The sequence below is a fragment of the Pan paniscus genome, chromosome 2 (assembly GCF_029289425.2).
Source record: "Pan paniscus chromosome 2, NHGRI_mPanPan1-v2.0_pri, whole genome shotgun sequence".
NCBI classification, from domain to species: Eukaryota; Metazoa; Chordata; class Mammalia; order Primates; family Hominidae; genus Pan; species Pan paniscus.
Window position 1 is genome coordinate 47,205,127 of NC_085926.1, and position 26,371 is coordinate 47,231,497.

At 49.0% G+C, this 26,371-nt stretch overlaps 1 protein-coding gene and 1 non-coding gene across 14 annotated transcripts in view; both read right to left on the minus strand.

Moving 5' to 3' along the window:
- Positions 1-26,371, minus strand: part of KIF9 (kinesin family member 9) — a 53,434-nt gene that overhangs the window by 18,969 nt on the left and 8,094 nt on the right. For 10 of the 13 annotated variants that reach the window (XR_010111423.1, XM_063602295.1, XM_034956312.2 and 7 more), the window contains 9 exons: positions 25,442-25,548; positions 23,138-23,362; positions 19,079-19,162; positions 18,875-18,967; positions 17,629-17,776; positions 16,185-16,249; positions 10,362-10,439; positions 852-920; positions 207-311 (listed from right to left, as the gene is read on the minus strand). Coding sequence is in view for 12 of the 13 variants with exons in the window: in XM_034956312.2 (XP_034812203.2) it covers positions 207-311; positions 852-920; positions 10,362-10,439; positions 16,185-16,249; positions 17,629-17,776; positions 18,875-18,967; positions 19,079-19,162; positions 23,138-23,362; positions 25,442-25,548 (974 nt within the window). In the remaining variant the exon portion in view is untranslated. The remainder of the gene's footprint in view (positions 1-206; positions 312-851; positions 921-10,361; positions 10,440-16,184; positions 16,250-17,628; positions 17,777-18,874; positions 18,968-19,078; positions 19,163-23,137; positions 23,363-25,441; positions 25,549-26,371) is intronic. The other 3 variants (XM_008971780.4, XM_034956311.3, XM_063602294.1) reach the window with 2 other exon arrangements.
- LOC112439478 (small nucleolar RNA U13) lies at positions 3,355-3,458 on the minus strand. The gene has a single exon (XR_003027753.1). It is a non-coding gene; the product is annotated as a small nucleolar RNA U13 (small nucleolar RNA).

The following is a 26,371-nucleotide window of genomic DNA, read 5'->3' on the forward strand; positions in this document are numbered from 1 at the left end:
CAATCCTAGAAAGCCTGGCTCTAGGGCCTGTGCTTGTGCCCCTGAGATGAGCTGAAGGGACCCTGACATCAAGAGTCCAGCACCACCCTCCACCCACTGCACCCATTCACATGAGGCTCTGAGGCCAGCAGAGCATGCGTTGGGGTGTGCCCAGGACTGGGAGGCCCAGGCTGGCTGAGCATAGTGGTCACAGAGGGGTTCCTTACGTCGATCTCGTCCAGTGTCCCCTCCAGGTACCTCCGCACCTGGGAGTTGATCTCAGCAATCTGGATTTCATCCATGGGGTCATAGGTCACAAAGGTGCGGTTGGTCTTGAAGGAGGATGAAGAACATGTGGATAAGCAACAAGAACCTGAGCCCACAGGGGAGTGGCAGGGGCCATTCTGAGAGGCAAAGTGGGGAGGCTGGGCACAGGCCCTGGCTGCCCAAGCTGGCTCCTTCCCTTCATCATTGGGTCCTGCCAGAGGGCCTGACACAACAGGCCAGGTGCTTGGGTCAGAGAGGGATAATGGGGTCGGGGAGGAAAGGAAAGACCCTCAGACATGGGGCCTGCTACTCCAGACAGAGGCTCTGCTGGCTGAGTCCCAGCAGACTCTGCAGCATTAGAACGGCGAGGACGGGAGGCATGCGCTGCCTCTGCCTCGAGGCCCCTCAGGACCGTTGGAGGACTCTGCTCCCAACCCCTGTCCTCATGGACCCTTGCTGCTGCCCCTTTCCTGCCACTGAGCCTGCCCCCCAACCCCGCCCACCATCGGCCTTGACCCATGATGCTGTCTGCCCCTAGCCCCAGTCCCTCTAGTCACCCCCTACCCCAGCACCTCTGCCCTCCTTCTTTGCCTCTAGCCTCTTACCAGGCTGTCATGGATAGCCAGCTCCTGCTTGAGCAGTGCTAGTTCCTTCTCCAGGTTCTTGACCATTCTCTGCCGGGAAACATGGTAGGGTGGGGGCCGACAGGAAGGATCATCAGAGAAGCTACCCTGTCTCTTCCACAGCAAGAGCACAATTCCTCATTCTGTGCCAGACATCCCGGCCATTCCTGGATCCACAGGGTATGCTTTCAGCTTCTGGTGATTCCCTCCCGACTGGTGACTCTTCCCTAACTGGGGTGAGTTTAGGGTCTGGGAGGACCTCAACAGTCCCCTGGCCTTTGCTACTGCCAGTAGAAGAGACAGCACAAGCCACACAGCCACCTCAAACCCCAACTCCCAGGGGCCCCAGGCTCCTTCCAGTCTACCAGGATAATGGCCCTTTTGGTGCAGCCTACAGACTCCAGAATGCTTTCTTTTTTTTTGAGACAGAGTTTTGCTCTTGTCGCCCGGGCTGGAGTGCAATGGCATGGTCTCAGCTCACTGCAACCTCCGCCTCCCGGGTTCAAGTGATTCTCTTGGCTCAGCCTCCTGAGTAGCTGGGATTACAGGTGACCGCCACCACACCTGGCTAATTTTTATAATTTTAGTAGAGACAGGTTTTCACCATGTTGGCCAGACTGGTCTCGAACTCCGGACCTCAGGTGATGCGCCCACCTCAGCCTCTCACAGTGCTAGGATTACAGGCATGAGCCACCATACCCAGCACCAGAATGCTTTCTTTTTAGAGACAGGCTCTTGCTCTGTCCTCCAGGCTGGAGTGCAGTGTCACCATCATGGCTCACTGAAGCCTCAACTTCCTGGGCTCAAGCAATCCTCTCACCTCAGCCTCCTGAGTAGGTCATGCTACAGGTACACACTGCCATGCCCAGCTAATTTTTGTAGAGACAGGGGTCCCACTATGTTGCCCATGCTAGTATCACACTCCTGGGCTCAGGCAATCCTCTCGCCTCGGCCTCCCAAAGGGCTGGGATTACAGATGTGAGCCACTGTGCCTGGCCTCCAGGATGCTTTCTATGCATGGTTATAACCTCATCCTTTCACCCTCATCCTCACCAACCACTGCATGAACATGTCACCACTCCCCAATAATAATCATGTATGTCACCTCTAATTTTTTTTTTTTTTTGAGATGGGGTCTCGCTCTGTCGCCCAGGCTGGAGTACAGTGGCGCGATCTTGGCTCACCGCAACCTCTGCCTCCCGGGTTCATGTAATTCTCCTGCCTCAGCCTCCTGAGCAGCTGGGATTATAGGCATGTGCCACCACGCCCGGCTAATTTTTGTATTTTTAGTAGAGATGGGGTTTTACCATGTTGGCCAGGCTGGTCTCGAACTCTTGACCTCAGGTGATCTGCCCGCCTCAGCCTCCCAAAGTGCAGGGATTACAAGCGTGAGTCACTGTGCCTGGCCTCACCTCTAATTTTTTGCTGCTTACAAACAATGCTGCAAGAACATTTTTGTACTCATATATTTATGTCCTTATAGATTTCTGTAGAATAACACAGTGATCTATGAGGCTTTTGAGATCTGCCCCCATTACCTCTTTTCTGCTTCTCTTCTCTGGTGCACTCCAAACACTTCCACAAATTGGTATGCTTCTGCCTCTGCATTGCTTGTCCGCTGCCCTGGAATTTTCTTCTCCTAAGTATTTCCAAGACTCATTCACTTACCTCCTGATAATCTTTGTTCAAAAGCTTCTAAATTAGGTGCACCACAATTACTCTTTAAAATTGTAATTCCAGCCAGGTGCGGTGGCTCATCCCTGCAATTCCAGTACTTAGGGAGGCCAAGGCAGGTGGATCATCTGAGGTCAGGAGTTCGAGACCACCCTTGTGAAACCTTGTCTCTACAAAAATTACAAAAATTGGCCAAGCATGGTGGCATGCGCCTGTAATCCCAACTACTAGAGAGGCTAAGGCAGGAGAATTGCTTGAACCCGGGAGACAGAGGTTGCAGTAAGCTGAGACCGCACCATTGCACTCCAACCTGAGCAATAGAGCGAGTCACTGTCTCAAAAAAAAAAAAAATTGTAATACCTTCTCCACCCCTGCAACATGCTTTAAAAACTCTAATTTTTTTTTCATAGCACGTTTTGCCTTTTAACATATTCTAGATTAGTGCTGTCCAATAGCACTTTCTGCAATTATTGAAATGTTCCATATTTGTGCTGCCCGGTATGGTAATGATGAGACAAATACAGCTACTGAACACTTGAAATGTGGCTAGGGTGCCTGAAGAAGTAATTCTAATTTTAATTAAATAGCCACATTTGAGTAGCAGTTACCGTATTAAACAGTGAAGCTTTAGAACTTACCTATTTATTGTGATTATTATTATGTATCTCCCCTATTCCCATCAGACTGCAAGCTCAGAGATTTGTGTTTCTGTTCATGCAGTCAGGTATTCCAAGTGCTTTAAAAAGCACTTGGCACATAGTAAGCACTCCATAGATTTTAGGTAAGTAAATAAATGATACTTTTTTTTTCAGATCAGATGGGTAATGTGCCAATGTCGTAACAAGGTTCAAGGGTGGCATATCTCACACAAGCATATGAACACACAATCATCACGCTCATGAACTACAAAAGGATCATAAATGACACATTTTGAGGAGAAGAATCGCTAAGTCATTTTATACTCGATATACCATCTGAGTGTCTTCCCTAAAAGAGGCACAAGGAACCAAGCTGAGAACCCTCGCTGTGAACAATAGGACTTCCTTTAGTTGTCATAAAAGGGCCACTGGAGGGAGCCCCTGACACCTGGATCCTGGGACTGGTGACCAAAACTGTGACCACTCCACTGCCCCACTGGCCCTCTCCCAGACCAAAGGCCTGCTGTATTCTAGCCCTCATCCAACCAGGTCACCTGGGCACTGAGGCCCAACTGCCCTCACATAGCAAGGGTCAACAGAACCCCTGGCATCCTGATGGCTCTGTGGCAATTCAGGCACAAAGCCTGGGACCCAAGGCATGTGACCAGTGTCCAGATCCTGGATCTGCCCCTCTGGAAGCCCCACAAAGGTCCCCTTCAGGTGTGGACTTCCTGTGGGGTCAACAGGAGAGGCTTGGTGGCCAGTCTCACCTGTCCACATGCCCTCCTTCTCCCAGCTCTAGAAAATGTATCATGGCCCAGCTACAGAAAGTTCGACTGAGCCATCAAGGTCCTCCAGCTTGATGACTCTGTTCAGTGAGGCACAGCAGAGCCAAACTTACATGTCTGGGCCAATCAGAAGGTGATGTAGGAGGCTGGGTGCAGTGGCACATGCCTGTAATCCCAGCACTTTAGGAGGCCAAGGCGGGCAGATAACTTGAGGTCAGGAGTTCAAGACCAGCCTGGCCAACATGGTGAAACCCCATCTCTACTAAAAATAAAAAATAAAAAATAGCTGGGTGCGCTGGCACATGCTTGTAATCCCAGCTACTCAGCAGGCTGAGGCAGGAGAATGGCTTGAACCTGGGAGGCAGAGGTTACAGTGAGCCAAGATTGCACCACTGCACTCCAGCCTGGGCAACAGAGTGAGACCCTGTCTCAAAAACAACAACAACAAACAGGGGCATTTTTTAGATAGGAAAAAAATGCCTTGGAAACAGCATAGACTCATGTAAGTTTCCTAATAGGCATTTTCATTATAAATGTAATGAGGATAATTCAGAGAATTCTGCTTAAGCTGCACATCAGGCTGTGGGGCAGCTCTTGGGGCAGGCAGTTTTCCGATTTTCATCCCACTGCAGCTTGCCAGTATATCTTCTCTTGGCAGAGTGGGGTATACTAAGTCTCTCCCTGCTGTCTGTTTATGCCTGAGGCTCACAGCCCTTTACACCACTTCACAGAATTACCGACTGGCAGAATGGGAGGGTCACTGCAGGTTATCAGGCCAACTTCCTTGTTCACAGAGGACAACCCTGAGGTTGAGAGGGTCTGAGCAACTCGCCACAGAGAGCTTGTGGAAGAGGTGGATTAGGAACCCAGTCTTCTGCCTTATAGCCAGCCCCATCAGCCAAAGAAATTCTGAAGAAGCAATTCTACCCTCTTGAAAACAGGCATCAATACCGAAGACAGTGCTGAAAATGACCTGAGAATACTGGCTACAGTCTAGGAAAGGCAGCAACCAAAATAATTTTTCCACATCTCTCTCAAGAACTCATGTTTGTAAAGAAAAATGCTTATCAGAAAGATTATAAACACATTCACACTGGATGGCACAGAGACTCACTCAGTTGGCCAGGGCCAACAATGCAGATCTTAGAACACAAATTACATGAAAAAGCATGATTGTCCAACTTCACCAGGCGTGGTGGCTCACACCTGTAATCCCAGCACTTTGGAAGGCTAAGAGGACCCCCTGAGCCCAGGAGCTCAAGACCACCCTGGGCAACATAGGGAGACCCCATCACTACAGAAAAAAAAAAAAAATTAAGTCAGGCGTGGTGGCGCAGGCCTGTGGTCCCAGCTACTTGGGAGGCTGAGGTGGGAGAATTGCTTGAGCCCAGGCAGTTGAGGCTGCAGTGAGCCATGACAGCGCCACTGCACTCCAGCTTGGGTGACAAAGCAAGACCCTGTCTAAAAAACAATAATAAAAAATAAAAAATAGGGGCATGAAAAACCTTCAAGACAGGTACAACGTCCACCCAGCCAGGTTCACGGGTAGCAATGTTGATAATCCTAAGCTAAGGGAACACCAAATAAGAAAAGATAAGAAGGCCAAGCATGTTGGCTCATGCTTGCAATCCCAGCACTTTGGGAGGCTGAGGCTGGAGGCTCACGAGGTCAGGAGTTTGAGACCAGCCTGGCCAACACAATGAAACCCCGTCTCTACTAAAAATACATAAATTAGCTGGGGGTGGTGGCAGGTGCCTGTAATCCCAGCTACTTAGGAGGCTGAGGCAGGAGAATCGCTTGAACCTGGGAGGTGGAGGTTGCAGTGAGCCGAGATTGTGCCACTGCACTCCAGCACTCCAGCCTGGGTGACAGAGCTAGACTCCATCTAAAAAAAAAAAGATAAGAAAATCTTCAAGAATACAGAAAAGCAGAAAACCATACAAAATAATGCCATAAAACCTGGGCAAACCGCCCCAAAATGTGACTTTAATAGCCTGCTGTCACATTGGCTTCAGGGGTGGTTTTTTTGTTGTTGTTTGTTTAGACAGATTCTCCCTCTATTGCCCAGGCTGGAGTGCAATGGCATGATCTCCACTCATTGCAACCACTGCCCCTCAGGCACAAGCGATTCTTGTGCCTCAGCCTCCCGAGTAGCTAGGATTACAGGCATGCACCACTACACTGAGCTAATTTTTACATTTTTTAGTAGAGATGGGGTTCTCCATGTTGTCCAGGCTGGTCTCGCACTCCTGGCCTCAAGTGACCCGCCTGCCTCAGCCTCCCAAAGTGCTGGGATTACAGGCATGAGCCACGCACCCGGCCCAGGGATTTTTTTTTTTTTAAGAAGTAAAACATTTCAGATAAATGTGAAGCTTCTGCATACCATGCTACAAATCCACTCCCCTCCCATCCCAAAAGGAAACCTCTGGCCTCAGTCTGGTTTTTTCACTCCCATGCATTTTTTCTTTTACTGCACACACATATATCCATTAATGATATCAGCATCTCTCTGCATGTTTTTATATGTGGTGTAAATAATAGAGACTGTTGTTTGGGCCACTTCAGGCATCTAGTCTTTTTCTCACTTGAGGTTTATCCATGCAGGTAGCTCTAGCTCTGGCTCCCTCATCCCACAACTCACTTAGCTACTCCCCTGTTAAAGGATATTATGTTTCTAATTTTTTGCTATTATAGTAAGTACTATAAAGAGTCACTATTTAATCCTTATTACAATAAGTCTATAAAGAGACTTATAGACTCTATAGAAGAATGGTGCTCACAGTGCTTGTTTTAATAGTGACCTGTAGTCTCTCACACATGTGAGAATGTCTCTAGACTATATATACCTAGAAGCAATACTGCTGCTCTGTAGAAGGGAGAGGAGTGCTAAACAACATTTATTGAACATTTACCCCATGACAGCACTATGCTAAGAGGTTTCTACACATTATCTCATTCTTCACAAGATCTCTTTGAGCATGGATTGTGTTATCTACCCAACTTACAAATGAAGAAACTGAGCCTTAGAAAGTGTAGGTATTTTGGCCAGGTGTGGTGGCTCACTCCTGTAATGCCAGCACTCTGGGAGGCCAAGGCGGGCAGATCACCTGAGGTCAGGAGTTCGAGACCAGCCTGGCCAACATGGTGAAACCCTGTCTCTACTAAAAATACAAAAATCAGCTGGGTGTGATGGTGTGCGCCTGTAGTCCCAGCTACTTGGGAGGCTGAGGCAAGAGAATAGCTTGAGCCTGGGAGGGAGAGGTTGCAGTGAGCTGAGATCGCACCACTGCACTCCAGCCTGGGTGAGACTCCATCTCAAAAAACAAAAATTAGCTGGGCATGGTAGCATGTGCCTGTAATCCCAGCTACTTGGGAGGCTGAGGCAGAAGAATGGCTTGAACCTGGGAGGTAGAGGTTGCAGTGAGCAGAGATCGTGCCACTACACTCCAGCCTGGGTGACATAGGGAGATTGTCTCACACACACACAAAAAAGTGTAGGTATTTTGCTAAGGCTATATACAGCTAATGGAGGAAAGAGCAGGGTGCTAAACCCAGGAGAGCCCAATCCAGTCACCATGGCCTTAACTAGGATGCCAGTGGTTCTCAAGTGTGACCTCAAGAGAGGAGGCCTCAGTGTCATAAAAGGGCCTAAAGAACTTATTAGAAATGGGATAGAAGCCGACCTTAAGATGAAATTTTTAAAAAAGAAAGAAAAAAAAAAGGGCATCTTCAGGCCCCACCCTAGACCAGCAGAATCAGAAACTCTGGGAATGGATCTAGTGACCTGTGGTTCAACATCAGTCAGGTGACTGTGATGCCTTGTCACATTTGAGAACCGCTGCTCTAAGCTCCACTCCCTCCCCAGTCTCCAAACCATGGGTTAGTTCTACAGAGCCACAGGGACTGTCATTTTCCTTCAGGATTTAGAATCTGAAAAGTATAACTGGTTTGTCGAGCTTAGGGCTTACAAATGCTCCTTTCTCCATGAGCTATGATTCCATGAGCATCTTAGAGGAAAGCCAAATTAACAATAAATGTGTTTTTACTACACCAGATGGTGCCAGAATGCTCCCCAAAGTGGTTGTATCAATTACACTTTGACCAGAAGTGGACAAGAGTTTCCATTTCTCCACATTCTCATCATCATTTTGTGTTGTCAAAAACATTCTAGTTTTTGCCAATTTAAGGGTAGAATTCCAACGAGGTTTTAATTTGTATTTCCCTTGTTAATGGTGATGCTGAGCACTCCCTCTGATTGGCCAGCTGTTTACTGGGAGGAAAGAGATTCTGTAGTGACATAGCGAGGTGATTCTGAAAGATGGTCCACACTTTAGCCCTTAGCTCTAAGGAAATCTCATGTAGAAGCCTAGAGCACCCAGAGTTTGTAGAACTAACCCATGGTTTGGAGACTGGGGAGGGAGTGGAGCTTAGAGCAGCGGTTCTCAAATGTGACAAGGCATCAGAATCACCTGACTGATGTTGAACTACAGGTCACTAGATCCATTCCCAGAGTTTCTGATTCTGCCAGTCTAGGGTAGAACCTGAAGATGCCCTTTTTCTTTTCTTTCTTTTTAAAAAATTTTCTTTGCTCTCCCTCTCCCTCTCCCTCTCCCCACGGTCTCCCTCTCCCCACGGTCTCCCTCTCCCTCTCTTTCCACGGTCTCCCTCTGATGCCGAGCCGAAGCTGGACTGTACTGCTGCCATCTCGGCTCACTGCAACCTCCCTGCCTGATTCTCCTGCCTCAGCCTGCCGAGTGCCTGCGATTGCGGGTGCGCGCCACCACACCTGACTGGTTTTCGTATTTTTTTGGTGGAGACGGGGTTTCGCTGTGTTGGCCGGGCTGGTCTCCAGCTCCTAACCGCGAGTGATCCGCCAGCCTCGGCCTCCCGAGGTGCCGGGATTGCAGACGGAGTCTCGTTCACTCAGTGCTCAATGGTGCCCAGGCTGGAGTGCAGTGGCGTGATCTCGGCTCGCTACAACCTCCACCTCCCAGCCGCCTGCCTTGGCCTCCCAAAAGGCCGAGATTGCAGCCTCTGCTTGGCCGCCACCCCGTCTGGGAAGTGAGGAGCGTCTCTGCGTGGCCGCCCATCGTTTGGGATGTGAGGAGCCCCTCTGCCTGGCTGCCCAGTCTGGAAAGTGAGGAGCATCTCTGCCCGGCCGCCATCCCATCTAGGAAGTGAGGAGCGTCTCTGCCCGGCCGCCCCGTCTGAGAAGTGAGGAGACCCTCTGCCCGGCAACCGCCCCGTCTGAGAAGTGAGGAGACCCTCCGCCCCGTAGCCACCCCATCTGGGAAGTGAGGAGCGTCTCCGCCCGGCAGCCACCCCGTCCGGGAGGGAGGTGGGGGTCAGCCCCCGCCAGGCCAGCCGCCCCGTCCGGGAGGGAGGTGGGGGGTCAGCCCCCGCCAGGCCAGCCGCCCCGTCCGGGAGGGAGGTGGGGGGGTCAGCCCCCCACCCGGCCAGCCGCCCCGTCCGGGAGGGGAGGGGCGCCTCTGCCCGGCCGCCCCTGCTGGGAAGTGAGGAGCCCCTCTGCCCAGCCACCACCCCGTCTGGGAGGTGTGCCCAGCGGTTCATTGGGAACGGGCCATGATGACAGTGGCGGTTTTGTGGAGTAGAAAGGGGGGAAGGGTGGGGAAAGGATTGAGAAGTCGGATGGTTGCCGTGTCTGTGTAGAAGGAGGTAGACATGGGAGACTTTTCATTTTGTTCTGTGCTAAGAAAAGTTCTTCTGCCTTGGGATCCTGTTGATCTGTGACCTTGCCCCCAACCCTGTGCTCTCTGAAACATGTGCTGTGTCCACTCAGGGTTAAACGGATTAAGGGCGGTGCAAGATGTGCTTTGTTAAACAGATGCTTCAAGGCAGCATGCTCGTTAAGACTCATCACCACTCCCTAATCTCAAGTACCCAGAGACACAAACACTGCGGAAGGCCGCAGGGTCCTCTGCCTAGGAAAACCAGAGACCTTTGTTCACTTGTTTATCTGCTGACCTTCCCTCCACTATGGTCCTATGACCCTGCCAAATCCCCCTCTGTGAGAAACACCCAAGAATGATCAATAAAAAAATTAATTAATTAATTTAAAAAAATTATTGACTGGCAAAAAAAAAATTTTTCTTCATCTTAAGGTCGGCTTCTATCCCATTTCTAATAAGTTCTTTAGGCCTCACATGTGAACTTGTTGGTGGCCTGACCTAGCCCTTTTACCACATGACAGCCCCTAAGGGTCTCCAGGGACTCTGAAGACTCTGGCCAGTCCAGGAGTGGAAAGGGGCTGACCCAGGGCTGCATGGGGATCTTTGGTTGAGGCAGGAAGGGAAGGCTCGCTTGTGTGACCCAAGTAGCAAACCCATACACTTTCCCCACAGTGGGACACCTGTCCACAACCCCTGCTGTACCTCAGCATCATACTTTTCATTGATGGCAGGCTCAGTGGTGACTAGCTTCATCCTGCTGGCAAATCTCAGTGAAGATAGCTGCAAAACAGAGCAGGTAGACATTAGATGGCTCGCCACTAAAGTGAGACCCCAAGAGACCGGCCTTCTCAGAGACCTTGCCTGCCCCTTCCTGGCTCCTTAAGCTCCCTTGTCAACCCATGTTGGTTCCCTTCCCCCGGAGGACATTGGTCAAAAGAGTTCTTGGGTATGAGGTCCCCATGAGAAGAGCAGGAAGGTGACAGAGGGCACATCCAGCAGCCTGGTCCTCGTCATGTAGACTGTGAGGATGCGCACTGGTCTATTTCTTCATCCAAACCTGACCACTTTCTATCTCTAGGCCTCTGCTCAGGTGACCCCCTGCCTGGAGTACCCTTTTCTGTCCCCCTATGCTGTCTGCCTTCCTGCGTTCCACTCTCTCTCCAAGGCTCAGCTGAAAATCAGCTTCCTTCCTGAAGCCCTCCTGGTTTTCCTTCACATGAAACGTCTCTGCCCCTTCCACAAACCACAGTGTTCCCCCTCCTTCACGCAGTTTTCAGGGTCTCGATCAGCCATGTCCAACAGAGATACAATGCAAACTACAAATGTAAGCCATACGTGTAATGTTATATTTTCTAGTAACCATGTAAGAAAAGCTAAAAAGAAGCAGGTAAAAATAATTTTAATATGTTTTATTTAAATTTTAACCCAAGATATCAAAAATATTATGGTTTGTTTGTGGGGTTTTGTTTGTTTTGTTTTGTTCTTTTAAGACAGGGTCTTGCTCTGTCATCCAGGTTGGAGTGCAGTGGTACAGTTATAGCTCACTGCAGCCTCTACCTTCTGGGTTCAGGCAATCCTCCCACCTCAGCCTCCTAAGTAGCTGGGGCTACAGGTGTGAGCCACTGAACCTGGCCCCAAAATGTTATAATTTCAACATGTAATCAACATTTTTAAATTATTGAGATATTTTACCATCTGACATGGTTTGGATCTCTGTCCCCACCCAAATCTCATGTTGAAATATAATCCCCAATGCTGGAGGTGGGGGGCCTGGTGGGAGGTGATTGGATGGACTTCCCCTTTGGTGCTGTTCTCATGGTAGTGAGTGAGTTCTTATGAGATCTGGTCATTTAAACGTATGGCACCTCCCTGCCCCTCACTTTCTTCCTCCTGCTCCTGCCATGTAAGACGTCTTCTCCCGCTTTGCCTTCCACCATGAGTAAAAGCTCCCTGAGGCCGCCCCCAAAGCAGATGCTGCCATGCTTCCTGTACAGCCTGTGGAACCATGAGCCAATTAAACCTCTTTTCTTTATAAAGTACCCAGTCTCAGGTGTGAGAATGGACTAATACACCTTCTTTTTTGGTGCTGGGTCTTTGAAATCTGGTGTGCATTTTACACTTGCATTATATGTCAGTCAGGACCAGCCACATCTGAGTGCTCCATAGCTACATGTGGCCAGTGGCTGCCATAGTGGCCAGTGCAGGTCTAGCCCCTGAGCAGCGTCTGCTCAAACTTTACCCTGTGAAGACCCCCCTGAGCCATTCCTGGGAGGGCAGATGCTCAGGCCCCCTGATGAATAGACTCAGCAGTCTGGGTGGGAATGGGTAGTTCTGCTGCATTTGGAGGCAGGGGTCTCTAGCCACACATGCTAAGAAAGGCTGCTCTGGGGCGTGACCGATCTGTTAATGAAGCCTGGACTCTGCCCACCAGCCTCAGCCAAGTGTCCTCCCCACCATCCACAGGGAGTCTCCACAGGTTTGAGCTGAAAGGCTTCACTGCCAGCACAGAGATGGGCTCCTACCAGTCTTGTCCCCTGTATACACTTCCCTCAGGGACCTCTCTGCTGCCAAGCCACGAGGCCATGTCAGGACAGGAGGTGTACTGGGCTCTCTCAGCCTCCCTTCAGCAAGGATTATGGCTATCATGTCTAACCCTGCATCCAACATCTGGGGCCTGGACCTCCCAGGGTGGCCTCAGCTTGCTCAGCCCTTCATTCTGTGAGAGAAGGGGCAGATAATGGGTAGGTAAGCTCATGCCAAGTTATGATAGGGCCAACCCTTCCACAGCGCTTGCTGTGGCCAGGCTCTGTTCTAAGTGTAGAAGTGTGGTTGCTCATTTAATCCTCGCAACTTCCTATAAGGTAGACGTATCATCAACCCAGTTTTATAGACGAGGACACTGAAAAACAGGGAGGTCAAGGCACCCACCCATGGCCACAGAGCTGGTCTGTGGCCACACAGGAATTCAACTCAGGCACTCCAGCTCCCAAGTCTGTGCTCTTCACAGCTGGGAGCAGGACCAATAGGAAACCCATCCTAGTGCCTGGGTGGGGCCTGGGAGGGGCCAGAGGAGTAGTTTGCCAGGTGATGGGGAAGGGATAAGTGCATCCTGATGGAGGGACAGTACGCCCCAAGTGTGAGGGAGGCGAGAGCCAGGTCAGCATCTCAGGTGGACTGAGACAATGACAGGGTGCTCTGGGAGGAGGCTCAGTGGTACCGGCAGTGGAACTGAGAAAGGCCTTGAGGAATCATGGGCCTGGGGAATCAGTTTCTCAGGTAAGGCCAGCAAGTGGTAGGTGTTTGGTAAATGTTGAACCTGAAAGGAGGGAAGCATTGGAATGCTCGTTAGCCTTTGCTACTCAGTAACAAGGCCAAAAATTCAACTCAGCAGAGGTCTAAAATGTGTGTGTGTGCTGACTGGCCTCTGTGTCTTTGGCCCATTGCTTGTGAATAGAGATTATTTGCAAAATAGGTAAAATGAGACCACTAGGAAAGATAAATCTCTGCATAGAAGCATGCTCCAAAATGGACTCTGGGGTCCCCGGGACACTAAGAGTGATGCCTGGGGGGTCCCAGCAGAGTCTCTCTGGAGGGGGAGCCAGCCAAAGATAATTATGGCTGGAGGCCTATGAGGCAGCTATGGGAGCAGGCCCAGATGCCATGCCTCATTGCTTGGATGTTAGCTGAGGGGTGGAGAGCTCCTCCTTGGCAGTGACGAACAGCCAGGGGTCTCAGGAGGCAGGCCCAGAGATTCTTGCCTCAGGCCATGCTGGGCTGTCTCATATCTCAATGAATGATCCTGAAATGAGGAAGCAGTCTAGGAGTGGCTGGCCCCTAAGTGGGCCAGAGGAAAGACTGAAAGGGCTCTTCCTTGGGCAGTCTACTCTGGTGGCTCAGAGCTCAGCCACTGACCCCCTGCATGACCACTGACAGATCTCACAACTTCTCTGTAAGGTGAAGGGAGAGCTGCCTTGATAAGGTGTATATGCGCTCTGTACAGAGCTGGCTCACAGCGAGCCCTCAAGAAGACGTCTCTGTCATTACAGGTGGTGTTGCTTCTGTGCAGGGCCAAGTCAGACTCTCCTACTCCAAGTACAGCCGCAAGTATGGCCATGTCCCATCCCTGTGGTTACTCAGCACACATGTACAGTGTCACTGCATAAAGCAATACAATCCACGATGAGAATAGTTTTAAAGTTTCAACACATTTGGAAGAGACAATCATTAGCTTCCATACCCCCAATATACCTTTGTCCCAAACCCCTGAGACCCCTCCAACAGCTCCTCTGAGCTCTGGGTTCCGTCCTGGGCAGAGAACCCAAGTGGTATATGGGCACAAGCCCCCGGAGACTGCGGGTACCAGCAGTTGTTTCCTGAGCTGTAACCATCACAGGAGGTGGGGATAAAGGGAGACAGGGAGCTTCTACTGTCTTGGAGGGCATCTTTGTTAACAAGGCAGCCAGGAGGCCCATTTCTTATGGCTCTTCTTGGGTTCAACCATGCGGGGTTTTTTTGTTTTTTTTTTTCTTTTCTTTTGAGATGGAGTCTTGCTCTGTCACCCAGGTTGGAGTTCAGTGGCCCAATCTCCGCTCACTACAACCTCTGCCTCCAGGGTTCTCCTGTCGTAGCCTCCCAAGTAGCTGGGATTACAGGCGCCCGCCACCACACCCTGCTAATTTTTATGTTTTTACTAGAGACAGCGTTTCACCATGTTGGCCAGGCTGGTCTCAAACTCCTTACCTCAAGGAGTGATCTGCCCACCTCAGCCTCCCAAAGTGCTCGGATTACAGGCATGAGCCATTACACCTGGCCTCAACCATGCATTTTATGCCATGAGACCAAGAAGTTCCAGAAGCCTTCCTCTGGGGATGCTGCCTGCACGTCAGCTGGAGCTCTCCTCCCCTGCCTCCCAAGTCCCAGGGTGCTGGATGTACGACAGGAGCACTCTTCTTGGAAGCTGGGACAGTCCCTAATGCACACAGCTGCGAGACCCTGCAGGCATGTCTTGCCCTGAAGCATCTTTGGAAATAATCTGTTTCTCCTAAGTAGATTCTCCAGGTGACTGAAGCTTGCCTTAAACATCCACACTTGAAAAGTAAAATGTCTAATGATAGCTTTCCTAATCTGTCTTTTGTGGGGTTTTTTTGTTTTGTTTTTTTGAGACATCTCACTCTGTCACCCAGGCTGGAGTGCAGTGGTGCAATCTCAGCTCACTACAACCTCTGCCTCCCAGGTTCAAGTGATTCTCCTGTCTCAGCCTCCCGAGTAGCTGGGACCACAGGCATGCACCACCATGCCTAGCTAATTTTTGTATTTTTAGTAGATAGGGTTTCACTATGTTGGTCAGGCTGGTCTTGAACTCCTGACCTCAGGTGATCCACCCGCTTCAGCCTCCCAAAGTGCTGGGATTACAGGCGTGAACCACCACGCCCGGCCCCTAATCTGTCTTATTTATGATGGGTGGCACTTCAGAGGAAGGTTGGGAAAGCCCCAAGCTGGAGGTGCTCAGCTGTGTGGACTCACCTGTGTCACTGGGCTAGACCTTTATTCCTGCCTCTAATTCTCACAAGCTTCTCCCTTCCCCAGGCCACCTGTGTCCTGCCACTTGGATAATCTCCCTGACTAATCCCACCTCTGGCCACAGCCCTCCCCTACTCAAACCCTGTGACAGCTCCAGCCACCTGCAGGAAAACAGCCAAGGCCTCGGCCAGGCCACCAGAGCCGATTCAGCCCCTGTGATTTCTTTTCTTCTTCTTGCTGAGAGCCCCCACCCCCCGCAGTAGATAGATGTTCCTGGTGTGGGTCACATCTTCAGTCCCACTATTACCTCTGCCAGGAATACCTCTGCTTATCCTACCGCCCATCCTTTAACCCCAGCCAGCTCAGTGCCCATCTTTCCCTACTCCAGCTTCAGGAAAAGTTCCCCATCACCCCCATCCTGGCCTCCTCTGAAGGTCTCCTCCCTCTGGGCCTCCTGTTACTTAGGACCATGGCTTCTCTCTCTTTCTGGGTTGAGGATGCTGAGGCCCAAGGGCATTTAAGACTAATTTCTACCAGGTTACTCCTGCTTACCATGGTGCACATGGCAGGTGCTTAATACCATCTGCTCATACTGGCCTTATAACCACAGCCTGGAACCCTGTGGGGTTTTCAAGATGTTTAAACATGTGTGATTATAAAGAACAAGTCACCAACGATCCTTCTTGATCCCAATTCCAGGAGCAGCACCCCAGGAAACGTGGTCCTTGTCTTCACAAAGCTGGCTCTCAGCCTCCCTCCTCACACAGTCTCCCATGCTGAGCCTGCCTGCTGGCTGGCCCTTTTCCTCCGCACAGCTTAGTGCTTGGTGTGTGGATCCTAGCTCTGGGCCCCCTCAGCAACTGTGGCTCAGACTCACCCCTGGATCCTTCCACTCTTGACAATGTCTATGGCCACTGTGCCAGGGTAGCCAGCCTGGAGCCTTACCCTGCCCTGGCACCCATGAAGGGGGATTCCAGCCTGGTTTCACTGACTGTCTTTACATACCGTTTCTTCTAACTGGGCAGCTTCTCCATAGATGTTTGTCACGAGGACCATATTGCAGTTTCCCCCTGCGGAAAGCAAGACACAGAAGGGCTATGAACCATGTGTTTTTTCTGCTCCAAAGGAGTTGATGGGGTCTGTTATATACTGAATGCTTTTTATTTGTTTTTTTGAAACAGGGTCTCACTATGTCACCCAGGCTGTAGTGCAGTGACACAATCACAGCTCACTGCAGCCTCAGTCTCCTGGGCTCAAGTGATCCTCTTGCCTCAGCCTCCCAAGTAGCTGGCACCACAGGTGCACACTACCACACCTGGCTAATTTTTTTTGTTTTTAGTAGAGATGAGGTCTTGCTATGTTGCCCAGGCTGGTCTTGAACTCCTGGCCTCAAGCGATCCTCCTGCCTCAGCCTCCCAAAATGCTGGGATTACAGGTGTGAGCCACCACACCTGGTCAAGACTGAATGTTTTTGTCCTTATAAAATTCATATGTTGAAGTTGTAACCCCGACGTGATGGCATCTGGATGGAGGACTTGGGGAGGGGGAGGTAATTTGGTTTAGTTGAAGTCAGAGGGTGGGGCCCCCATGATGGGGTTAGTGTCCTTATAAGGAAAGAGACCAGAACCCTCTCTTTCTTTCTGTGTGAGGATACGCGAGAAGGTGGCCATCTGCAAGCCAGGAGGAGGGCCCTCACTAGGCATTGAATCTGCTGGCACTTGAATCTTGAACCTTCCAGTCTCCAGAACTATGTGAAATAAATGCCTATTGTTTAAGCCACTTAGTTTATGGTATTTTCTTATAGCAGCCTGAACTGAGACAGGGTCAGAGAGGACACACACATCTGTGAGGCTGGGAGGTAAGGGGAAGAGAGAAAGAGAGGCCACCACATGTACCTAAAAGAGGATCCAGGAGAAAACAGCAGAGGAGAGATGATACAGGGCAGGGAGGGGCAGGGACAGGAGAGGGAGGTATGAGTTGGAGCTTTGCTCAGGGTGGCACTCAGTTAACAATCAGACACTAGTGACTGTGTTGTCAGGCTCAACACAAAGGCCTAGGGCTATGGGGATGATAAGACAAAGCCCCCGCTGCTCTGTACAGGAGGCTGCAGGGGAAGGGAAGACACCATGGGAGAGAGGCCCTCGCCCCAGGTCTTCAGGCTGTGAAGGATTCTGCCAGCTGTCTCCTCAGGACAAGGGGAAAAGAGAAGGTATTCCTAGCACAGGTAAAAAGCCTAAGGAAGGTTCTGAGGAGTGAATAGCATAGTGTGTTCTGGGCACAGTGCTTGATTCTGCCTTTCCAGGTGTCTGAAGTCACTGTGAATGTGCTGCAGGTGAATCCATGCCACCAGGAGGGAGCAATTCTATCGTCACCAGTGGCAGATGTGCCAAACCTGTCCCTCCCCAAAGACACAGACCCTCCTCCCTGGGCAGCAACTGTACCCCCTCACCTAACGAGTCCTTCAGAGCGTGGGTGAGCTTGCACTGCCGAAAGGGGATGTGGTCCCGCTTCTGGTCCCCAAGGGCAATGATGGCCTGCTCCAGGAATGAGAGCGATTTGTTGATGTAGGTGGCTTCCTTCAGGACTTGGCCCTCAGACTACAAAGCAAAGGTCAGTTCCACTTTGGATGGAATAAAGCAGCTGCCCCACTAAGAATAGCAGTCTTCCTGGTCTGGAGAAATGCTATAAGTCTGTGGTCAGGTCAGCGCCTCCTTCCCAGAACCAGGGTCTTCTTTCAATGTCATGCGATTGTATTCCATCTTGGGCTAATAATGGTAATACCAAAACTCGGAAATATTCATGTGAACACTCACGTGAATACTCATGCGAATGTGAATGCTTACATGAATATTCATATGGACATTCACTCAAAGATTCACACTAATATGAATATGTACTGAAATACTTGTCTAGATATTTGAGCAAAGAATCCTGTGAATATTCACACAAACACTCATGAATGCACATACAAATGCTCATCTGAATACTCTTGTTAATACTTCTGCTAATACACTCATACAAATATTTATTTGAAATACTCATGCAAATACTCATATGAATACTCATATTCATTCACAAAGAAGCCAGGTGTGGTGGCTCACACTTGTAATCCCAGCACTTTGGGAGGCCAAAGCAGGAGGATCGCTTGAGCCCAGGAGTTCAAGTTCAGCCTTGGCAACATAGCGAGACTCCGTCTCTACAAAAAAATTTAAAAATTAGCTGGTCATGGTGATGCATACCTGTGGTCCCAGATACTTGAGACACTGAAGTGGGATGATCACTTGAGCCCGGGAGGTCAAGGCTGCAGTGAACTGTATTTGTGCTACTGTACCCCAGCCTGGGAGACACGGCGAGACTGTGTCTCAAAACAACAACAACAAAAACACACACAGAGAAATGCTATACCAGCAAAGAATATTTACTGAGCACTGAGTGCCAGGCACTTTGCTAAGAATGTAGAGGGCACTGTCTCATTTAATGTTTACAAAAATCCTCTGAGGTAGGAACCGCCCCCAGGTAATAGCCGTTCCCTTTTTGCAAATCCTGTCCCTCCAGCAAGCCCACATGTCCCACTTCACCTAGCTCAGGACTGTGTTCACAAATATCCAATGAGTCATGGACCAGATGTGCAGGCACTGTGCCAGAAAAAGGGCTTGTGGCTTATTGAGTAGCAACCTCCAGCCCCCATCACTTACCCCAGACTTCCCCAGCCTCTCTGAGCCTGCCAGATCCACCAAGTTAATTTTGGAAGTGATGTACTTTTCCTCTGATAAGGTCCGGGAATGGGCCTACAAAACATCCAAGCAGAAGTCAGACTGTCACAGGGAGAAGTTTCTAACTGAGCAGGCCCCGTGGGAATTGACTGCCCCGCCTGGGCTGATCAAAGAGCTTGCACCTACCTCTATGTAGATGGTGAAAAGGCAGTGTGATCTGGAAGAGTTTTTGTTCATAGTGTGGGAGGCTATAATCCTGTTGGTCTCACCCTGAAGAGGAAGGGAATCATAGGCAACATTTCGAAAAACTAAAACGACAAGGCACTTGGGTCATTTTTCAATTATACCAATAGCTACACAAGTGGTCTCATATCACTGTGATCAGCTGGGCCTTCCAGGCAAACCTCTTTTATAAACTAATAGAAAGGGAGTCAAATTGGAGTCCACATCTACATTTTCACCCGCCGCTGGGGAAGTGTGAATTGGTATAGCTTTCTGGAAAGCAAAGTGACAATAAAAATCAAGAGCCTTAAAAATGTTTATGAATATTGAATCAGAATCAACCTGCATGTCCAACAATTTGGGAATGATCTATGTATACAGTGGGATATTGGGCAGCCAGGAAAATGCTGACACATAGTTTTTAATAACAGAGAGAAATGTAGAATCCAAAATCATATTATAGCATGATCTAAGAAATGCAAAAGCATTCATAGAAGAAAGAAGCAGAATTCTGCTAATAAGATGTTAATAATAGTTGCTTCTGGGTTGGGGTTTATAGGTTATTTTTTCTTTTTTATACAGTTTTGTGGGGTTTTTTTAGTGAGCATGTATTACTATAAAAAATAATAATTTATGTTTTTATTTATTTTGTGTTCTCCTTTTTTTTTTTTTTTTGAGAGAGCATCTCAGTCTGTCACCCATACTAGAGTGTGGTGGCACGATCTCGGCTCACTATAACCTCTGCCTCCCGGGCCCAAGCCATCCTCCCACCTCGGCTTCCTGAGTAGCTGGGACTACAAGCGTGCACTACCACACCTGGCTAATTTTTGTATTTTTTGTAGAGACAGGGTTTCACCATGTGCCCAGGCTGGTCTGGAACTTATGAGTTCAAGAGATCTGCCCGCCTCGGCCTGCTACAGTGCTGGGATTACAGGCATGAGCCACTGTGCCTGACCTAGTAATTTGTATTTTTAAAGGGACAGTAGGCCCTTACCTCTAATTTACAGGAGGAGGCCTTATGACCAGAATATACTTAAAAAGGAATTTTTTGTAGAGACAGGGTGGTGGTGTGGTAGAAATGGCTGTTCTTGGAGAAAAAGGTCCTTGAGGGATAGACTGATGTCTCCTTAAATGCTGATAAGAAGTGCTATGAACAAGCCCCAAAGTGAGGGTGGGGGACAGCCCCCCCTGGGGAGAGGAGAGCACCCGCTGAAGAGGGAAGGCCTGAGGCTGTGGAGCAAGCCTAGCAGACTCCTGTGGCCATACCTCTATAGCTTATAGTAGTGAGGCTATATAGTCTATGGTCAGGCCTGTTCTACAAATCCAGTGACACTCACCAAGAATATAAGGGGTCACTTCATTTTTCTTCTTTTTTTTTTTTTTTTTTTTGAGATCATTCTCACTCTGTTGCCCAGGCTGAAGTGCAGTGGCGTGATGTTGGCTCACTGCAACCTCTGCCTCCCGGGCTCAAGTGATCCTCCTACCTCAGCCTCCCAGGTAGCTAAAATCACAGGTACAGGCCACCATGCCAGGCTAATTTTTTATATTTTTTTGTAGAGACAGGGTTTCGCCATGTTGCTCAGGCTGGTCTTAAACTCCTGAGCTCAAGCAATCCTCCTGCCTTAGCCTCCCAAAGTGCTGGGATTACAGGCATGAGCCACCACAGCAGGTCATTCACCTTTACTCTTCAGTCCCCCTTCTGAAGTACCCTCTTGCCTTGTCTTTCTTTTTTTGTATTTTTAATAGAGAGGGGGTTTCACCATGTTGGCCAGGCTGGTCTCAAACTCCTGACTTCCAGTGATCCACCTGCCCCGGCCTCCCAAAGCTCTGGGATTACAGGTGTGAGACACCGCGCCTGGCCTTGCCTTGTCTTTCTGGCCCTTTAAAAAAGATCCTGCTATTGACGTTGAGGAAGTAAGTTGCTATGTTGTGAGAAGGCACTATGATCATGCCTGTGAATAGCCATTGCACATGTGCCCATTGCCTGGGCAACATAGCGAGAACTTGCATAAAAAAATAAAGAGTTCCTAGCCTATATGACTTCTAAAAGAATAACATACACTTGACTGATTTCTTTTCTTGTTTTTGATACAGAGTGTTGCTCTATTACCCAGGTTGGAGTGCAGTGGCATGATCTCAGCTTACTGAAACCTCTACCTGCTGGGCTCAAGTGATCCTCCCACCTCGCCTCCCAAGCAGCTGGGACCACAGGCATGCGCCCCCATGCCTGGCTAATTTTTGTATTTTTGGTAGAGATGGGGTTTCACTGTGTTGCCCAGGCTGGTCTTGAACTCATGAGCTCAAGTGATCCACCAGCCTTGGCCTCCCAAAGTGCTGGAATTACAGGCGTGAGCCACTGTGCCAGTGCATTTGACTGGTTTCTAAGAGCCTTTATTTTATTTTTTTGAGATGGAGTCTTACTCTGTTGCCCAGGCTGGAGTGCAATGGCGCAATCTCAGCTCACTGCAGCCTCTGCCTCCTGGGTTCAAGCAATTCTCCTGCCTCAGCCCCCCGAGCAGCTGGGATTACAGGTGCCCACCACCACTCCCAGCTAATTTTTTTTTTTTTTTTTTTTTTTTGAGATGGAGTCTCCCTCTGTCGCCAGGCTGGAGTGCAGTGGCACAATCTCAGCTCACTGCAACCTCCGCCTCCCAGGTTCAAGCTATTCTCCTGCCTAAGCCTCCTGAGTAGTTGGGAGTTAGCGCCACCACATCCAGCTAATTTTTGTATTTGTAGTAGAGACGGGGTTTCACCATGTCGGCCAGGATGGTCTCAATCTCCTGATCTTGTGATCCGCCTGCCTCCGCCTCCCAAAGTGTTGGGATTACAGGCATGAGCCACCGTGCCCAGCCTAATTTTTGTATTGTTAGTGGAGATGAGGTTTCACCATGTTGGCTAAGCTGGTCTCGAACTCCTGACCTCAGGTGATCCACCCACCTCAGCCTCTCAAAGTGCTGGGATTACAGGCATGAGCCACCACACCTGGCTCTAAGAGCTTTTGTATAGTAAGGATGCTAATTCTTATTTTTCTCTTTTTCTTTTCTTTTTTTTTTTTTGAGAAGGAGTTTTGCTCTTGTTGCCCAGGTTGGAGTGCAATGGTACGATCTTGGCTCACTGCAACCAGTGCCTCCCGGGTTCAAGTGATTCTCCTGCCTCAGCCTCCCTAGTAGCTGGGATTACAGGCACCCGCCACCACACCCAGCTTATTTTTTGTATTTTTAGTAGAGATGGGGTTTCACTATGTTGGCCAGGCTGGTCTCAAACTCCTGATCTCAGGTGATCCACCCACCTCAGCCTCCCAAAGTGCTAGGATTACAGGCATCACCCACTGTACCTGGCCTTATTTTTTTCCATACAAGAGCTCATAATTTAACTGAAAAAAGGGACATAAGAATCATTTCAACTATGTAAAGAAAAAGCTGCACAGGAAAAAAGACTGGAAGGAAATGAGCTAAAATATACATTATTGTTGCCTTATGTAAAAAACAGATTATGCATGAATCATTTTTTCTTTTTATTTATGTAACAGGAAAGGAAGAGGAAATAAAATTCTTTTTTGTTCCTATATATTTTTTTCAGCACTATCTGAACTTGCTAAATGTGCATATATTAATTTCCATTCTGATAATCAAAGTAAGTAAAAAACTAGCTGGACACAGTAGCTTGCCTGTAATCCCTGCACTTTGAGAGGCCGAGGTGGGAAGATTGCTTGAGCCCAGGAGTTCAAGACCAGCCTGGGCAACATGGCGAGACCTTGTCTCTACAAAAAAAAAAAAAAAATTAAGTGGGCATGGTAGCATGCGCCTGTGGTCCCAGCTACTTGGGAGGCTGAGGCGGGAGGATCACTTGAGCCCAGGAGGTCGAGGCTGCAGTGAGCCATGTTCATGCCAGTATACTCCAGACTTGGAGAAAAACCAAGATCCTGTCTCAAAAAAAGAAAAAGAACAAAGAAAAAGAAAAGCTGAGAAGCAGGGTGGCAGGGAGGGAGAGAAGGAAAGGAACCCTCAGGTTTTATTATCTCACCTCAAAAAGGAGGCTGAATGCATCCTCCTCCTGACTTGTGAGGTGAACTGACAAGCCCTTAATGAAGACTCCTTGGGGGTTTTCCACGATGGTCATTGGTGTGACTGAGGGTCCAACATAGGGCAGAGTGGACAGGAGATCAAACAGGCTCTCATTATAGATTTCCAAGTAGGAAACACGCACAGTGATGGCATGTGTGGGGCGTTCTTCGATCATCCTAAAAACCTAGATGACAGATCGTACAGCGGTCACCAAGAGCAGAACTCCAACAGCCAACTAGCATAAGGGGGGGCTTCCTAACTCAGAAGGGAACATCAAGATGTATAGAATAATTATTGTCCTAAAGGAATTGGGTGATATTTAGCATCATCTTGTAGTGTTTTGAGGCTTGACATCAGATTGGCTAACACTTGAACCATCTCACGAAGTAGAGGCATAATGAGTGGAAAGGACTCTGGAGTGAGGATTTCTTATTTTAGAGTCTCATCATTTATATGCCTCTTTCAAATCTATTTAATTCCATCCGCATATAAATCTCTGTGAATGAGGCAGAGCAGGGGCAATACGTATTTGTGGAAGGCACTACAAAATAAAATTATTTGTCAGCCGGGTGTGGTGGCTCACACCTGTGAGCCCAGCACTTTGGAAGGCGGAGGTGGGCAGGTCATGAGGTCAGGAGATCGAGACCATCCTGGCCAACATGGTGAAACCCTGTCTCTACTAAAATTACACAAATTAGCTGGGCGTGGTGGCGTGTGCCTGTAGTCCCAGCGACTCGGGAGGCTGAGGCAGGAGAATCTCTTGAACCCAGGACGCAGAGCTTGCAGTGAGATGAGATCACGCCACTGCACTCCAGCCTGGGTGACAGTGAGACTCCATCTAAAAAATAAATAAATAAATAAAATAATTTGTCTATGGTCACTCAGCTAGTAAGGGTAGAAGTAAAGCCAGAACTCAGCCTTCTCAACTCCTAATTCCCTCCCCAGTGCTTATCAAGGAAGGGATAATTCCTGAGGTCCTGCCTTCCTCTAAGAATTTAGACCTGTTTTGTTCAAAATGGTAGACACAAGTTACAGATGGCTGCTGAGTATCTAAAATGTGGCTAGTACAAATGAACTGAATTTTAAATTTTATGTAATTTTAATTACAGTTAGATTTAAAAACTGATGCAATTCAGTTATTGGTAAACTTTAAGTATGTCTGGAACAACTTGGGTATGTAAATCTACTTTTTCAACATTTTATGAAATCTAAATACAGATCAAGCATTTCTGATAATATTTATGCCTAAACTGAAATGTGCCCCAAGTATAAAATATGTACTGGATTTCAAAGACTTAGTATGAGAAAAAGAATGTAAACTATCTCAATAAGTTTATATTGATTACATGCGGAAATATTTTAAATATATTTAAATAAAATATATCATTAAAATTAATTTCATGTTTATTTTTACTTTTTTAAATGTGGTTACTGGAAAACTCAAATTTGCATGTGACTTACAGTATATTTCTATTAGTGGCACTGGGCTAGATTACTAAAGTCTAAGATGCTGAGATACTGAAGCTTTGACAGTGGGATATTAAGGGTATTGCTCCAAAAACAGGAGCATGGATGGTTCACATACTAGAGGAATGTATACACTTCTTATAGGACAGGGCTGCAAAAAATCCTGTCCTATAACACTTCTTATAGGACAGGGCTGTAAAGCTGCCTCTTGGCAGCTTTTGCCTCCTACCTCCGACCAGAGGGTCCTTACAGAACCCAGGCTAGTGGGGCCCAAAGGAAGGCCCTTCTGTCTTATCTTCAGTTATGCTATTGAGACCCCCCGGGCTGACACAGTCCTGAAAGCTCAAGTCATGCCCTCCTTCTTGCTTTTGATCTTTCAGGGGCTGTGGTGGTGAAAAAAGCCAGAGTAGGCCAGTAAGGAAGCTCTGCAAGGGTCTGTATGCCCCTCATTAAAACCAGGAGAGAATGATTAGGACCTCCAAATCCTTAATTACAGGATCACAGACCATTGGAGCAGCAAGAGGCTGATTAGCATGCCTGACTCCCTCCTTCCCAAATGAGGAAACAGGCTCAGTGTGGGTATGGCTCAGAGTCTGACACCCAACCTCCTGGTTTCCTGAGGCCCCCGACTCTACTGACTCCAGAGCCCTGTGTATGTTGTCTCCAGTACCAGTATCCACTGCAACTCCTTTGAGGCCTGGTCCCCACTGTCTCTAGTAGCTGGCCCAGGGTCAGTAACATCTATGGCAGAGAGAGGGAACCTGTGTGGCATCCCACCCTTGGGCCCACTCTCTACCTGCTGCACGGCACGAGGGAGGATCCCCCGGTGCTTGTAATTCTCAGTTGCCCCCATCATGGTGTATGTCTTGCCAGCTCCCGTCTGCCCATAACACATGATGGTGCCTGCAAACATTTCAAAACACGGTGACATCCAGGAAAATAGCTCCAAGGATAACTCTCCCCTCTCCCAGCATGCCTGGTGCCAGCCAGGGCCCTTTGCATGAAGATGGCCAGTGGGAGCAGCCAAGAACATCAGGAATTCCACCATGGAAGAGGATGGGTGGGCAGGGGAACAGGGACAAAAGTGGTCAAAACAAGGACATCTGCCCTGAATCTGTGGTCCCCACAATGCTCTGCTGTTCCCTCCACCAAGAGATGATCCGGCCCTAGGGCTTCTGAGAAGGACAGGGAATCTCAGGGTACAGAGGAACTGGAACTTTTCCTAAAAAGATGAGGAGGGAGATAGGAGCATTAGACTCCAGCCCTTCTCTAGCACAGCTATGAACTGCCAGGGTCTCAGGGTTGGCAGGAGGCATCAACTTCCCCACAGAGGCAAAGAGGGGCTTTCAAAATCTCCAGGAAGAGATGGAGTGGAAAGGGCATTTTCTGTCAAGGGTGAGAATTCTTTGTAGACTACAAATTCCTGCAGGATGAAACAGGGCTCCTAGTTGGTTCCATGTCACTTCCAGAAATGTACCACCATGATCAGGCCCTGATCTGGTCCACTGCCCACCCTGGGAAGACTTTCATTGCACTTCTCAACATCCTTTAGGTCTACCATCACCACCAGGCTCCGGGACACAAACCATGCAGTCACCCTGAGCTCCGGCTCCTATCTGTTCTTCCCCTTAGCATGGGCAGCCTGAGCCAGACCCCATCCCACAGGCTGCCCATGGGCATTTACATGGCAGATCTGCCCAGGCAATGCTGGGCTGTGGAAATTTTT